Source organism: Engystomops pustulosus, chromosome 7, assembly GCF_040894005.1.
Source record: "Engystomops pustulosus chromosome 7, aEngPut4.maternal, whole genome shotgun sequence".
Classification (NCBI taxonomy): Eukaryota; Metazoa; Chordata; class Amphibia; order Anura; family Leptodactylidae; genus Engystomops; species Engystomops pustulosus.
In genome coordinates, this window is record NC_092417.1 from 179,562,407 (window position 1) to 179,578,388 (window position 15,982).

Below are 15,982 nucleotides of genomic sequence, written 5' to 3' on the forward strand. Positions count from 1 at the left end.
CAGACTATCCTCCACACATGATCTGTCCAATGGCTGGGAGCCAGGGCTAGTGCTCAGACTATCCTCCACACATGATCTGTCCAATGGCCGGGAGCCAGGGCTAGTGCTCAGACTATCCCCCATACATGATCTGTCCAATGGCCGGGAGCCAGGGCTAGTGCTCAGACTATCCCCCATACATGATCTGTCCAATGGCCGGGAGCCAGGGCTAGGGCTCAGACTATCCTCCACACATGATCTGTCCAATGGCCGGGAGCCAGGGCTAGTGCTCAGACTATCCCCCATACATGATCTGTCCAATGGCCGGGAGCCAGGGCTAGTGCTCAGACTATCCCCCATACATGATCTGTCCAACGGCCGGGAGCCAGGGCTAGTGCTCAGACCATCCCCCATACATGATCTGTCCAACGGCCGGGAGCCAGGGCTAGGGCTCAGACTATCCTCCACACATGATCTGTCCAATAGCCGGGAGCCAGGGCTAGTGCTCAGACTATCCTCCACACATGATCTGTCCAATGGCCGGGAGCCAGGGCTAGTGCTCAGACTATGCCCCATACATGATCTGTCCAACGGCCGGGAGCCAGGGCTAGTGCTCAGACCATCCCCCATACATGATCTGTCCAACGGCCGGGAGCCAGGGCTAGTGCTCAGACCATCCCCCATACATGATCTGTCCAATAGCCGGGAGCCAGGGCTAGTGCTCAAACTATCCTCCACACATGATCTGTCCAATGGCCGGGAGCCAGGGCTAGTGCTCAGACTATCCCCCATACATGATCTGTCCAATGGCCGGGAGCCAGGGCTAGTGCTCAGACTATCCCCCATACATGATCTGTCCAATGGCCGGGAGCCAGGGCTAGTGCTCAGACTATCCTCCATACATGATCTGTCCAATGGCTGGGAGCCAGGGCTAGTGCTCCGACTATCCTCCACACATGATCTGTCCAATGGCCGGGAGGCAGGGCTAGTGCTCAGACTATCCTCCACACATGATCTGTCCAATGGCCGGAGGCCAGGGCTAGTGCTCCGACTATCCTCCATACATGATCTGTCCAATGGCCGGGAGCCAGGGCTAGTGCTCTGACCATCCTTCACACATGATCTGTTCAATGGCCGGGAGCCAGGGCTAGTGCTCTGACCATCCTTCACACATGATCTGTTCAATGGCCGGGAGCCAGGGCTAGTGCTCAGACCATCCTCCACACATGATCTGTCAAATGGCCGGAGGCCAGGGCTAGTGCTAAGACTATCCTCCACACATGATCTGTCCAATGGCCGGGAGCCAGGGCTAGGGCTCAGACTATCCTCCATACATGATCTGTCCAATGGCCGGGAGCCAGGGCTAGTGCTCAGACCATCCTCCACACATGATCTGTCCAATGGCCGGGAGCCAAGGCTAGTGCTCAGACTATCCTCCACACATGATCTGTCCAATGGCTGGGAGCCAGGGCTAGTGCTCAGACTCTCCTCCACACATGATCTGTCCAATGGCCGGGAGCCAGGGCTAGTGCTCAGACTATCCCCCATACATGATCTGTCCAATGGCCGGGAGCCAGGGCTAGTGCTCAGACTATCCCCCATACATGATCTGTCCAATGGCCGGGAGCCAGGGCTAGGGCTCAGACTATCCTCCACACATGATCTGTCCAATGGCCGGGAGCCAGGGCTAGTGCTCAGACCATCCCCCATACATGATCTGTCCAACGGCCGGGAGCCAGGGCTAGTGCTCAGACCATCCCCCATACATGATCTGTCCAACGGCCGGGAGCCAGGGCTAGGGCTCAGACTATCCTCCACACATGATCTGTCCAATAGCCGGGAGCCAGGGCTAGTGCTCAGACTATCCTCCACACATGATCTGTCCAATGGCCGGGAGCCAGGGCTAGTGCTCAGACTATCCCCCATACATGATCTGTCCAATGGCCGGGAGCCAGGGCTAGTGCTCAGACTATCCCCCATACATGATCTGTCCAATGGCCGGGAGCCAGGGCTAGTGCTCAGACTATCCTCCACACATGATCTGTCCAATGGCCGGGAGCCAGGGCTAGTGCTCCGACTATCCTCCACACATGATCTGTCCAATGGCCGGGAGCCAGGGCTACTGCTCAGACTATCCTCCATACATGATCTGTCCTATGGCCGGGAGGCAGGGCTAGTGCTCAGACCATCCTCCACACATGATCTGTCCAATGGCCAGGAGCCAGGGCTAGTGCTCAGACTATCCCCCATACATGATCTGTCCAATGGCCGGGGGCCAGGGCTAGTGCTCAGACTATCCTCCATACATGATCTGTCCAATGGCCGGGAGCCAGGGCTAGTGCTCAGACCATCCTCCACACATGATCTGTCCAATGGCCGGGAGCCAGGGCTAGTGCTCCGAGTATCCTCCACACATGATCTGTCCAATGGCCGGGAGCCAGGGCTAGTGCTCCGACTATCCTCCACACATGATCCGTCCAACGGCCGGGAGCCAGGGCTAGTGCTCAGACCATCCTCCACACATGATCTGTCCAACGGCCGGGAGGGGTTTCACCCATTCTACAAGGAGTGAGCCCATGAGAGTCCTCATACATCTCCCAGCTCCCCTATACACATGCACCCTCAGCCCACCAAACAGAAGATAATGGATAGTAGAAGGGCTCTGGGTTGCACTTGTAGATGGCGGTTCCTGTATTTTGGGTCATCCGCGGGTTCTGTGCTTACCATGTTTGTGTCTCTCTGGGCCTCTCTATTAGTTGTCTCTTATTTTATTCTGTTTTAGTCAATGTATGATAGGCAGGGTATCGCTGTTATGCCGCCCACTGTTCCGGGAATCCCCCACGGTCCGTTTCTGGGTATACCTCGTGGCACTATGCGAAGGCAGAAATCCATAGGTAAGAGACCTGTTCCTGCTGTGTGTCTTCTGTGTGCAACTTTCTACGACTTGTTACGCTCCGAGATGGCGGAACATTGCATGACGTCATTGTGCTTTACACTGTGGTGGTGCTGACGCTGCTGCGGTGATTTCTGCTGAAGTGGTTTCATCTATTACATGTATTCGGCTCTGGTCTCAGTTTGCAAATGTGATTAGAGATTGTTTCCTATCTATTTTGGTAAAATTAACCATTATAAGTAGAAAATACAGAAACTTGGCCAAAACCGGTCTCTAATGATAGACACAGAGGAGGTATTTGACCCAAAGGCTTCAAGACCCCAGCGGAGAATAGCCCACCGGATTATAATGTTATGTTCTGTGTCCTGTTGCCCCTAAGACATACAAGTCTGTATTACCAGTGGTCACAGTTTCAGAAAAGTGGGTCATAAGAGCAATACTCACCTATGTATAGCCCCATCACTACAGTACCTTTTCTCTGGTCCTCCCCCTTAATGACTGCCCCACCCCTCTGACCATCTTCCTTAGTGACTGGTCCTCCCCTCTGGCCCTCTTCCTTAGTGACTGGTCCTCCCCTCTGGCCCTCTTCCTTAGTGACTGCTCGACCCCTCTGGCCCTCTTCCTTAGTGCCTGGTCCTCTCCTCTGGCCCTCTTACTTAGTGCCTGGTCCTCTCCTCTGGCCCTCTTACTTAGCGCCTGGTCCTCTCCTCTGGCCCTCTTCCTTAGCGGCTGATCCTCCCCTCTGGCCCTCTTCCTTAGCGACTGATCCTCCCCTCTGGCCCTCTTCCTTAGCGACTGATCCTCCCCTCTGGCCCTCTTCCTTAGCGACTGATCATCCCCTCTGGCCCTCTTCCTTAGCGACTGATCATCCCCTCTGGCCCTCTTCCTTAGCGACTGATCATCCCCTCTGGCCCTCTTCCTTAGCGACTGATCATCCCCTCTGGCCCTCTTCCTTAGCGACTGATCATCCCCTCTGGCCCTCTTCCTTAGCGACTGATCATCCCCTCTGGCCCTCTTCCTTAGCGACTGATCATCCCCTCTGGCCCTCTTCCTTAGCGACTGATCATCCCCTCTGGCCCTCTTCCTTAGCGACAGATCATCCCCTCTGGCCCTCTTCCTTAGCGACTGATCATCCCCTCTGGCCCTCTTCCTTAGCGACTGATCATCCCCTCTGGCCCTCTTCCTTAGCGACTGATCATCCCCTCTGGCCCTCTTCCTTAGCGACTGATCCTCCCCTCTGGCCCTCTTCCTTAGCGACTGATCCTCCCCTCTGGCCCTCTTCCTTAGCGACTGATCATCCCCCCAGGCCCTTTTCTTGGCGACTGGTTTCTCCTTCATGTAGAGGACCCCCTTCCCGTGTGGTGTGTCTGACTGTGTGCCCTCCCACTGCTTGTGTTACCATGTGCCGTGTTGCGGTTGTCATAACTCTGCCGTCCGTATGTGAATGGCGCTGTGTGCGACGCTGACATCATCCTGTATACTCTGATGCTACATGACACGGCAGCAAAAAATAATGGATTTTCTGCATAATTAACAAGTGATTTCCTTTTGTCAGACAGCAGAATCACTCTGTCAGGTTAGTAGCTCAGTACACTATAGGATGTGCAATTATTCTCGCAGTCGTCTTCCCGTCTCATTTGCATGTTCAGGCTGTAATTAGTGTTTATTATTGGCACCATCCATTAATCCTCCCATCACCTCTCGTGTGTGCGTGACGCCGCGCTCTGTACATCACCACAGCAATGCTCGACAGTAAAGAATCATTGCCTCCATATAAAATACATTTGTGTTCCCATATCGGGAGCAATACCGGGAGTGACGGGGCTGTAAGCCGAGACATGATGCCGAATCTACACCCGGCCCCATTATACTGCATCCATTATAGGATTAGTCCCTTCATACGAGGGAAAAACTGCCCCCTAGACCCAGGTACAACTGCCCCCACCCCTCTATTATGGGGAATGTGAGGAGAGGGGACAGTAGCCGGGATCCATTCACCCCCCCCCCCCCCCCACAGATCCCCCGGTGTCTGTAGGATTTTTATCTTTTTCTCATTTGTCTTTGTGCATTTTGTCTGTTTTTGTCCCTGTTGCTCTCGTGTGGTTTGTTTGAGACACTAACACAAATAAAGTGTATTTTTGGCTTCGACTTTGAAATTGTTTCAAGGCTAGAAGGTGGCACCAAAAACGGTGAATTAAAGGAGATCAGTACAATATAGAAAAGTACAAAACTAGTAAATCTGAAGATAAAATTGTAGAAAAAAAACTGGAAAATACATATAAACTACAAATGTGCATTGACTGCAGACACCACTAGGAGGATCTCAGGAGATTACTACATACTGTATATACAGCCACCACTAGGGGGAGCTCAGGAGATTACTACATACTGTATATACACCACCACTAGGAGGAGCTCAGGAGATTACTACATACTGTATATACATCCGCCACTAGGGGGAGCTCAGGAGATTACTACATACTGTATATACACCACCACTAGGAGGAGCTCAGGAGATAACTACATACTGTATATACAGCCACTGCTAGGGGGAGCTCAGGAGATTACTACATACTGTATATACAGCCACCACTAGGGGGAGCTCAGGAGATTACTATATACTGTATATACAGCCACCACTAGGAGGAGCTCAGGAGATTACTACATACCGTATATACAGCCACCACTAGGAGGATCTCAGGAGATTACTACATACTGTATATACAGCCACCACTAGGGGGAGCTCAGGAGATTACTATATACTGTATATACAGCCACCACTAGGAGGAGCTCAGGAGATTACTACATACTGTATATACAGCCACCACTAGGGGGAGCTCAGGAGATTACTATATACTGTATATACAGCCACCACTAGGGGAGCTCAGGACATCACTACATACTGTATATACAGCCACCACTAGAGGGAGCTCAGGAGATTACTACATACTGTATATACAGCCGCCACTAGGAGGATCTCAGGAGATTACTACATACTGTATATACAGCCACCACTAGGGGGAGCTCAGGAGATTACTATATACTGTATATACAGCCACCACTAGGGGAGCTCAGGACATCACTACATACTGTATATACAGCCACCACTAGGGGGAGCTCAGGAGATTACTACATACTGTATATACAGCCGCCACTAGGGGGAGCTCAGGAGATTACTACATACTATATATACAGCCACCACTAGGAGGAGCTCAGGAGATTACTACATACTGTATATACAGCCGCCACTAGGGGGAGCTCAGGAGATTACTACATACTGTATATACAGCCACCACTAGGAGGAGCTCAGGAGATTACTACATACTGTATATACAGCCACCACTAGGGGGAGCTCAGGAGATTACTACATACTGTATATACAGCCACCACTAGGGGGAGCTCAGGAGATTACTACATACTGTATATACAGCCACCACTAGGAGGAGCTCAGGAGATTACTACATACTGTATATACAGCCACCACTAGGGGGAGCTCAGGAGATTACTACATACTGTATATACAGCCACCACTAGGGGGAGCTCAGGAGATTACTACATACTGTATACACAGCCACCACTAGGAGGAGCTCAGGAGATTACTACATACTGTATATACTGCCACCACTAGGGGGAGCTCATGAGATTACTACATACTGTATATACAGACACCAATAGGGGGAGCTCAGGAGATTACTACATACTGTATATACAGCCACCACTAGGGGGAGCTCAGGAGATTACTACATACTGTATACACAGCCACCACTAGGAGGAGCTCAGGAGATTACTACATACTGTATATACTGCCACCACTAGGGGGAGCTCATGAGATTACTACATACTGTATATACAGACACCAATAGGGGAAGCTCAGGAGATTACTACATACTGTATATACAGCCACCACTTGGAGGAGCTCAGGAGATTACTACATACTGTATATACAGCCACCACTAGGGGGAGCTCAGGAGATTACTACATACTGTATATACAGCCACCACTAGGGGGAGCTCAGGAGATTAATACATACTGTATATACAGCCACCACTAGGGGAGCTCAGGAGATTACTACATACTGTATACACAGCCACCACTAGGGGAGCTCAGCAGATTAATACATACTGTATATACAACCACCACTAGGGGGAGCTCAGGAGATTACTACATACTGTATATACAGACACCACTAGGGGGAGCTCAGCAGATTAATACATACTGTATATACAGCCACCACTAGGGGAGCTCAGAAGATTACTACATACTGTATATACAGCCACCACTAGGGGGAGCTCAGGAGATTACTACATACTGTATATACAGCCACCACTAGGAGGAGCTCAGGAGATTACTACATACTGTATATACAGCCACCACTAGAGGGATCTCAGGAGATTACTACATACTGTATATACAGCCACCACTAGAGGGATCTCAGGAGATTACTACATACTATATATACAGACACCACTAGGGGGACCTCAGCAGATTAATACATACTGTATATACAGCCACCACTAGGGGGAGCTCAGGAGATTACTACATACTGTATATACAGCCACCACTAGGGGGAGCTCAGGAGATTACTACATACTGTATATACAGCACCACTAGGAGGAGCTCAGGAGATTACTACATACTGTATATACAGCACCACTATGGGGAGCTCAGGAGATTACTACATACTGTATATACACCACCACTAGGAGGAGCTCATGAGATTACTACATACTGTATATACAGCACCACTATGGGGAGCTCAGGAGATTACTACATACTGTATATACACCACCACTAGGAGGAGCTCAGGAGATTACTACATACTGTATATACAGCCACCACTAGGGGGAGCTCAGGAGATTACTACATACTGTATATACAGCCACCACTAGGGGGAGCTCAGGAGATTACTACATACTGTATATACAGCCACCACTAGGAGGAGCTCAGGAGATTCTGTATATACAGCCACCACTAGGGGGAGCTCAGGAGATTCTGTATATACAGCCACCACTAGGGTGAGCTCAGGAGATTACTACATACTGTATATACACCACCACTAGGACGAGCTCAGGAGATTACTACATACTGTATATACAGCAATCACTAGGGGGAATTCAGATTACTACATACTGTATATACAGCCACCTCTAGGGGAAGACAAGGAGATTACTACATACTGTATATACAGCCACCACTAGGGGAGCTCAGGAGATTACTACATACTGTATATACAGCCACCACTAGGGGGAGCTCAGGAGATTACTACATACTGTATATACAGCCACCACTAGGAGGAGCTCAGGAGATTACTACATACTGTATATACAGCACCACTATGGGGAGCTCAGGAGATTACTACATACTGTATATACACCACCACTAGGAGGAGCTCATGAGATTACTACATACTGTATATACAGCACCACTATGGGGAGCTCAGGAGATTACTACATACTGTATATACACCACCACTAGGAGGAGCTCAGGAGATTACTACATACTGTATATACAGCCACCACTAGGAGGAGCTCAGGAGATTACTACATACTGTATATACAGCCACCACTAGGAGGAGCTCAGGAGATTCTGTATATACAGCCAACACTAGGGGAGCTCAGGAGATTCTGTATATACAGCCACCACTAGGGGGAGCTCAGTAGATTCTGTATATACAGCCACCACTAGGAGGAGCTCAGGAGATTCTGTATATACAGCCACCACTAGGGGGAGCTCAGGAGATTCTGTATATACAGCCACCACTAGGGGGAGCTCAGGAGATTCTGTATATACAGCCACCACTAGGAGGAGCTCAGGAGATTCTGTATATACAGCCAACACTAGGGGAGCTCATACATACGGTGTATAACATATATTTAATATGCCGTTATAGAAATGTAATAAACAAATCGGCACATAATTTTATCTCCCAATCAAAGATAGGCATTTCCTTTAAAAGGCTGGCCCACAGAGCTTGTACTGGCCACTCAAATATTGGACCCAAGCTTCTAGTACTTGAAACAGAACCTTTGTCTATGGGAAGCGGATGACAAATGTTCTCTCTGTCCATGGTTTTTCATGTGGCTTCTAGATAATGTTCCTTTGATTCATGAATTATGACTTTTTCTCCTTGATGTGGTGTTATTGATGCTGCTGTCATAGTCCCCCCGTATCTATGTATGGGAAGGAATGTCACCTGCATTCTTCCCGTAGTCCTCTCATATGGAAATAGGGACATTGTCCGTAACCCTAAGAGTGATCGTGTAGACCTGATGTCCGGGGTCTGATCCGGTGATATGTGCAGCTCCATAAAAGCAATGGATGGAGTCACGGAGATAAAACTCATTGGCAGAGGATCAGACATCCTGGAGGTCTACAAGCCCCTGATCACCGGTGGTCCTACACCCAGCACCCTAACATGTGCTTGTGGTCCCTTCTCCTTCCCCAGGCTCTTCACATCCTCGCTCACATGGGCCTTCTAGCCCACAGTCCAATTCAAGTGAAGAGGGTGAGCTGCAATACCATTGGCAGCCACTATATAACATATGGCACTGTTTGGAAGGAAGATAAGAGGCCTGCTGATCACTGTGGGTGCTGGGGACAGGTTCTGAGATGTTCTCCTCAATGATACATTATACCTGATGAGAATATGATCGTATTGTGTGTTTGTATCGTCACATGATCTCACGCCCGCCTCTCTGTGCCCTGCAGGTATTACTGAGGAAGAGAAGCAATTTTTGGCACCTCCGATGTTAAAGTTTACAAGAAGCCTATCCATGCCGGATGCATCCGAAGATATTCCACCCCCTCCAGCAACTTTACCTCCATCTCCGCCTCCACCTTCGTCACCATCACCATTCAATACACCCAAGTCTCCATCTCCTAGAGGATACGGGACCATCAAGCCAATGTTCAACCAGAATACAGGTGTAAAGTCTCCCTTACCGGCGGTGCGGGCAGACAACATGGGGACAATAATGAGAGACAAGGGCATGTACTACCGACGAGAGACGGACAGGTTCTCCTTAGACTCTGAAGATCTTTACAGTGCGAAAATGTCATCCCAGCAGAACTTTGTACATAAGAGGGGCCAATTACCTGAAAACCCGTACTCAGAAGTAGGAAAGTTAGGAAACAAAGCTGTATTTGTGCCGGCCAAACCCGCCAGGCGGAAGGGTATGTTGGTCAAACAGTCCAATGTGGAGGATAGCCCAGAGAAGACTTGTTCCATTCCCATCCCAACCATCATCATCAAAGAACCTTCAACGAGCAGCAGCGGAAAGAGCAGCCAGGGAAGTAGCATGGAGACCGACCTGCAAACCTCAGAGCAGCAAGGACAGCTCCGGCCGGACGACTCCCTCAACGTCAGCAGTCCATTCGCTGCCGCCATTGCCGGGGCCGTAAGGGACAGAGAGAAGAGATTAGAGGCCAGACGAAACTCTCCTGCCTTCTTATCGACAGATCTCGGAGATGAATGTGTGGGGCCAACGCCCAGTCCCAGGTTACGACACTCTAAGTCCATCGATGAGGGGATGTTCTGTAACGAGGACAGCTTCAAGCAGTTTGTGGGTCCGTCCTCCCTGATATTAAGCAGAACTGCTAATGCATTTGGAGAGGCAAACAACGTGAGGTCAGGAAAGGGAAAGGGACATGAAAACAACACAACGAAAGGGATCACCGTGTCTGGAAATTACTTGCATCCGGTCACTGGGAAGTTATTAGATCCTAATTCACCACTGGCCCTTGCGTTGGCGGCTAGAGACAGAGCCATCAAAGATCAAGGTCAACCCAGTCCCACCCCACCAGAACCAGACAAGTCCGACCTCAACAAGCCTCTATTCATCGATACAAAGCTCCGCCCCAACGCAGAGAGTTCATTCCCCGCTGCGCCCGGCAGTCGACAAAACCAACGTGGGGTCTTAAAAAGACAAGAGACCGAAAGTAAACAGGAAATCGAAACGGCGAAGGAAGAGAAGCGTCACGAGGAGAAGAAGAACATGCTGATCAACATCATGGACACCTCTCAGCAGAAGACCGCCGGATTGCTCATGGTACATACGGTGGACACCACCAAAGCGGAGGATGTGCTCATCGACAACGACGACGTAGAGAAAGAAGCCTCTCCGGAGAATCCGACTGCAAATCCAGCAGCAGAACCGAAGGAAAGTGTAGAAAATGCATTACCCAAAACAAGCGACGGCAGCCCGCCAGCTCCCCCCAATAAAGCCATTGTGTCCGTATGCTCGGTGGACGAGCCGGTCATCTTACCCTTCCGTATCCCTCCGCCACCCTTTGCCTCTATAGACGTGGATGAGGACTTTATCTTCACTGAGCCGCTGCCTCCTCCTCTAGAATTCGCCAACAGCTTTGATATTCCAGAGGACATCTCCGTGATGCCGCCAACAACGCTGGTAGACTTGTTAATGCAGAGGAAAAATGGCGGCCTCCCCCCTGGATCCTATCATCCCAATGTTGCCTCTAATTCTTTAGAAAGTAAAAAGCCTGGGGCTCTGTCGAACTGCCTGCCCACCTCGTACATGCAACACCCGGAAAGCTTTGATAACGTCACAGACTCTGGGATCGAGGAGGTGGACAGCCGCAGCGGCAGTGACCACCACCTAGAGACGACGAGCACTATATCCACCGTCTCCAGCATATCCACCTTATCCTCAGAGGGTGTAGAGAATTTGGACACATGCACAGTCTATGCAGATGGGCAAGCGTTTCTAGTGGACAAACCCCCAGTACCTCCAAAGCCAAAAGTCAAGCCCGTAATCAACAAAAGCAATGCACTTTATAAGGACGCCGTCCTGGAAGAGAACATGGACACTTTTGTCATCCCTCCCCCTGCACCACCTCCTCCCCCGCTAGGGATGACGCCCAGTATATCCAAAGCTGGGCAACTAAGGACCTCCAAGTTATGGGGCGATGCCCCCGAGGTGAAAAGCCTAGTCATGCCAAGTCCCAAAGCCAATGTTATTAGCGAATTAAATTCCATTTTGCAACAAATGAACAGAGAAAAAGCCACAAAACCGGGGGAAGGGTTAGATTCACCAACTGGAATGAAAAGCGCAGGTCTCAGCACAAGGTAAGTGCACGTCTACTACTACCCAGGTGTGATGGTGGATGTAGGTTTCATCATATTTATAGTGTGATAGAACATGGACCATCTACCCCGACCCATGGCTGCACCTCCATAACCAGACACTCGCATGGCTGCACCTCCATAACCAGACACTCGCATGACTGCACCTCCATAACCAGACACTCGCATGACTGCACCTCCATAACCAGACACTCGCATGACTGCACCTCCATAACCAGACACTCGCATGGCTGCACCTCCATAACCAGACACTCGCATGGCTGCACCTCCATAACCAGACACTCGCATGGCTGCACCTCCATAACCAGACACTCGCATGACTGCACCTCCATAACCAGACACTCGCATGACTGCACCTCCATAACCAGACACTCGCATGGCTGCACCTCCATAACCAGACACTCGCATGGCTGCACCTCCATAACCAGACACTCGCATGGCTGCACCTCCATAACCAGACACTCGCATGGCTGCACCTCCATAACCAGACACTCGCATGGCTGCACCTCCATAACCAGACACTCGCAGCCTCCGCTCGGATTTTGTATCACCCTCAAAACTTGTATTTTAGGGAGTTACCATTATATATAATAACCCAGGACTCAGCCCCAGTAGGTTCTCCTAAGCTGACATATAAGGCTTCTCTATAGGACGGGTCATCAACTAGAGATTGGTGGTGGCCCAACCCCTAGACCTTGCCCTGATCAGCTGATTACACCACCGAGTAATGAGCCAGAAGCAAACCGTACTAGAGAACCAATAGTTGTGCTACAGTAGTATCCCTCTAGTAGTAGCACCCCCATAGTATCCCTCTAGTATTAGCACCCCCATAGCATCTCTCCCATTGTATCCAGTAGCATCCCTCTAGTAGTAACACTCCCAAAGTATCCCTCTAGTAGTAGCCCTCCCATAGTATCCCTCTAGTAGTAGCCCTCCCATAGTATCCCTCTAGTAGTAGCCCTCCCATAGTATCCCTCTAGTAGTAGCCCTCCCATAGTATCCCTCTAGTAGTAGCCCTCCCATAGTATCCCTCTAGTAGTAGCCCTCCCATAGTATCCCTCTAGTAGTAGCCCTCCCATAGTATCCCTCTAGTAGTAACCCTCCAGTAGTATCCCTCTAGTAGTAGCACCCCCATAGTATCCCTCTAGTAGTAGCACCCCCATAGTATCCCTCTAGTAGTAGCACCCCCATAGTATCCCTCTAGTAGTAACACTCCCATAGTATCCCTCTAGTAGTAGCCCTCCCATAGTATCCCTCTAGTAGTAGCCCTCCCATAGTATCCCTCTAGTAGTAGCCCTCCCATAGTATCCCTCTAGTAGTAGCCCTCCCATAGTATCCCTCTAGTAGTAGCCCTCCCATAGTATCCCTCTAGTAGTAGCCCTCCCATAGTATCCCTCTAGTAGTAGCCCTCCCATAGTATCCCTCTAGTAGTAACCCTCCAGTAGTATCCCTCTAGTAGTAGCACCCCCATAGTATCCCTCTAGTAGTAGCACCCCCATAGTATCCCTCTAGTAGTAGCACCCCCATAGTATCCCTCTAGTAGTAGCACCCCCATAGTATCCCTCTAGTAGTAGTCGCACTCCCATAGTATCCCTCTAGTAGTAGCACCCCCATAGTATCCCTCTAGTAGTAGCACCCCCATAGCATCTCTCCCATTGTATCCGGTAGCATCCCTCTAGTAGTAACACTCCCAAAGTATCCCTCTAGTAGTAACCCTCCAGTAGTATCCCTCTAGTAGTAGTCGCATTCCCATAGTATCCACCTAGTAGTAGTCGCACTACCATAGTATCCCTCTAGTAGTAACCCTCCAGTAGTACCCCTCTAGTAGTAGTCTCACTCCCATAGTATTCCTCTAGTAGTAACCTTCCAGTAGTATCCCTCTAGTAGTAGCACCCCCATAGTATCCCTCTAGTAGTAACCCTCCAGTAGTATCCCTCTAGTAGTAGCACCCCCATAGTATCCCTCTAGTAGTAGCCCTCCCATAGTATCCCTCTAGTAGTAACGCTCCAGTAGTATCCCTCTAGTAGTAGTCGCATTCCCATAGTATCCCTCTAGTAGTCGCACTCCCATAGTATCCCTGTAGTAGTAGTCGCACTCCCATAGTATCCCTCTAGTAGTAGTCGCACTCCCATAGTATTCCTCTAGTAGTAACCCTCCAGTAGTATCCCTCTAGTAGTAGTCGCACTCCCATAGTATCCACCTAGTAGTAGTCGCACTACCATAGTATCCCTCTAGTAGTAACCCTCCAGTAGTATCCCTCTAGTAGTAGTCGCATTCCCATAGTATCCCTCTAGTAGTAGTCGCACTCCCATAGTATTCCTCTAGTAGTAACCCTCCAGTAGTATCCCTCTAGTAGTAGTCGCACTCCCATAGTATCCCCCTAGTAGTAGTCGCACTCCCATAGTATTCCTCTAGTAGTAACCCTCCAGTAGTATCCCTCTAGTAGTAGTCGCACTCCCATAGTATCCCCCTAGTAGTAGTCGCACTACCATAGTATTCCTCTAGTAGTAACCCTCCAGTAGTATCCCTCTAGTAGTAGTCGCACTCCCATAGTATCCCTCTAGTAGTAGTCGCACTCCCATAGTATTCCTCTAGTAGTAACCCTCCAGTAGTATCCCTCTAGTAGTAGTCGCATTCCCATAGTATCCCTCTAGTAGTAGTCGCACTCCCATAGTATCCCTCTAGTAGTAGTCGCACTCCCATAGTATTCCTCTAGTAGTAACCCTCCAGTAGTATCCCTCTAGTAGTAGTCGCACTCCCATAGTATTCCTCTAGTAGTAGTCGCACTACCATAGTATCCCTCTAGTAGTAACCCTCCAGTAGTATCCCTCTAGTAGTAGTCGTACTACCATAGTATCCCTCTAGTAGTAGTCGCACTCCCATAGTATCCCCCTAGTAGTAGTCGCACTCCCATAGTATCCCTCTAGTAGTAGTCGCACTCCCATAGTATTCCTCTAGTAGTAACCCTCCAGTAGTATCCCTCTAGTAGTAGTTGCATTCCCATAGTATCCCTCTAGTAGTAGTCGCACTCCCATAGTATCCCTCTAGTAGTAGTCGCACTCCCATAGTATTCCTCTAGTAGTAACCCTCCAGTAGTATCCCTCTAGTAGTAGTCGCACTCCCATAGTATCCCTCTAGTAGTAACCCTCCAGTAGTATCCCTCTAGTAGTAACCCTCCAGTAGTATCCCTCTAGTAGTAGTCGCATTCCCATAGTATCCCTCTAGTAGTAGTCGCACTCCTATAGTATCCCCCTAGTAGTAGTCGCACTCCCATAGTATCCCTCTAGTAGTAACCCTCCAGTAATATCCCTCTAGTAGTAGTCGCACTCCCATAGTATCCCTCTAGTAGTAACCCTCCAGTAATATCCCTCTAGTAGTAGTCGCACTCCCATAGTATCCCCCTAGTAGTAGTCGCACTCCCATAGTATCCCTCTAGTAGTAACCCTCCAGTAATATCCCTCTAGTAGTAGTCGCACTCCCATAGTATCCCTCTAGTAGTAACCCTCCAGTAATATCCCTCTAGTAGTAGCACTCCCATAGTATTCCTCTAGTAGTAACCCTCCGGAAGTATCCCTCTAGTAGTAGTCGCACTCCCATAGTATCCCTCTAGTAGTAGTCGCACTCCCATAGTATCCTCCTAGTAGTAGTCGCACTCCCATAGTATTCCTCTAGTAGTAACCCTCCAGTAGTATCCCTCTAGTAGTAGTCGCACTCCCATAGTATCCCTCTAGTAGTAGCCCTCCCATAGTATCCCTCTAGTAGTAGCCCTCCCATAGTATCCCTCTAGTAGTAACCCTCCAGTAGTATCCCTCTAGTAGTAGCACCCCCATAGTATCCCTCTAGTAGTAGCACCCCCATAGTATCCCTCTAGTAGTAGCACCCCCATAGTATCCCTCTAGTAGTAGCACCCCCATAGTATCCCTCTAGTAGTAGCACCCCCATAGCATCTCTCCCATTGTATCCGGTAGCATCCCTCTAGTAGTAACACTCCCAAAGTATCCCTCTAG

At 49.7% G+C, this 15,982-nt stretch overlaps 1 protein-coding gene across 5 annotated transcripts in view; it reads left to right on the forward strand.

The window, feature by feature from the left end:
- Window positions 1–15,982, forward strand: part of SHANK2 (SH3 and multiple ankyrin repeat domains 2) — a 166,456-nt gene that overhangs the window by 113,676 nt on the left and 36,798 nt on the right. For 3 of the 5 annotated variants that reach the window (XM_072119095.1, XM_072119096.1, XM_072119098.1), the window contains 3 exons: window positions 2,762–2,873; window positions 4,428–4,448; window positions 9,581–11,957. In XM_072119095.1, coding sequence (XP_071975196.1) covers window positions 2,762–2,873; window positions 4,428–4,448; window positions 9,581–11,957 — 2,510 coding nt within the window. The remainder of the gene's footprint in view (window positions 1–2,761; window positions 2,874–4,427; window positions 4,449–9,580; window positions 11,958–15,982) is intronic. The other 2 variants (XM_072119097.1, XM_072119099.1) reach the window with 2 other exon arrangements.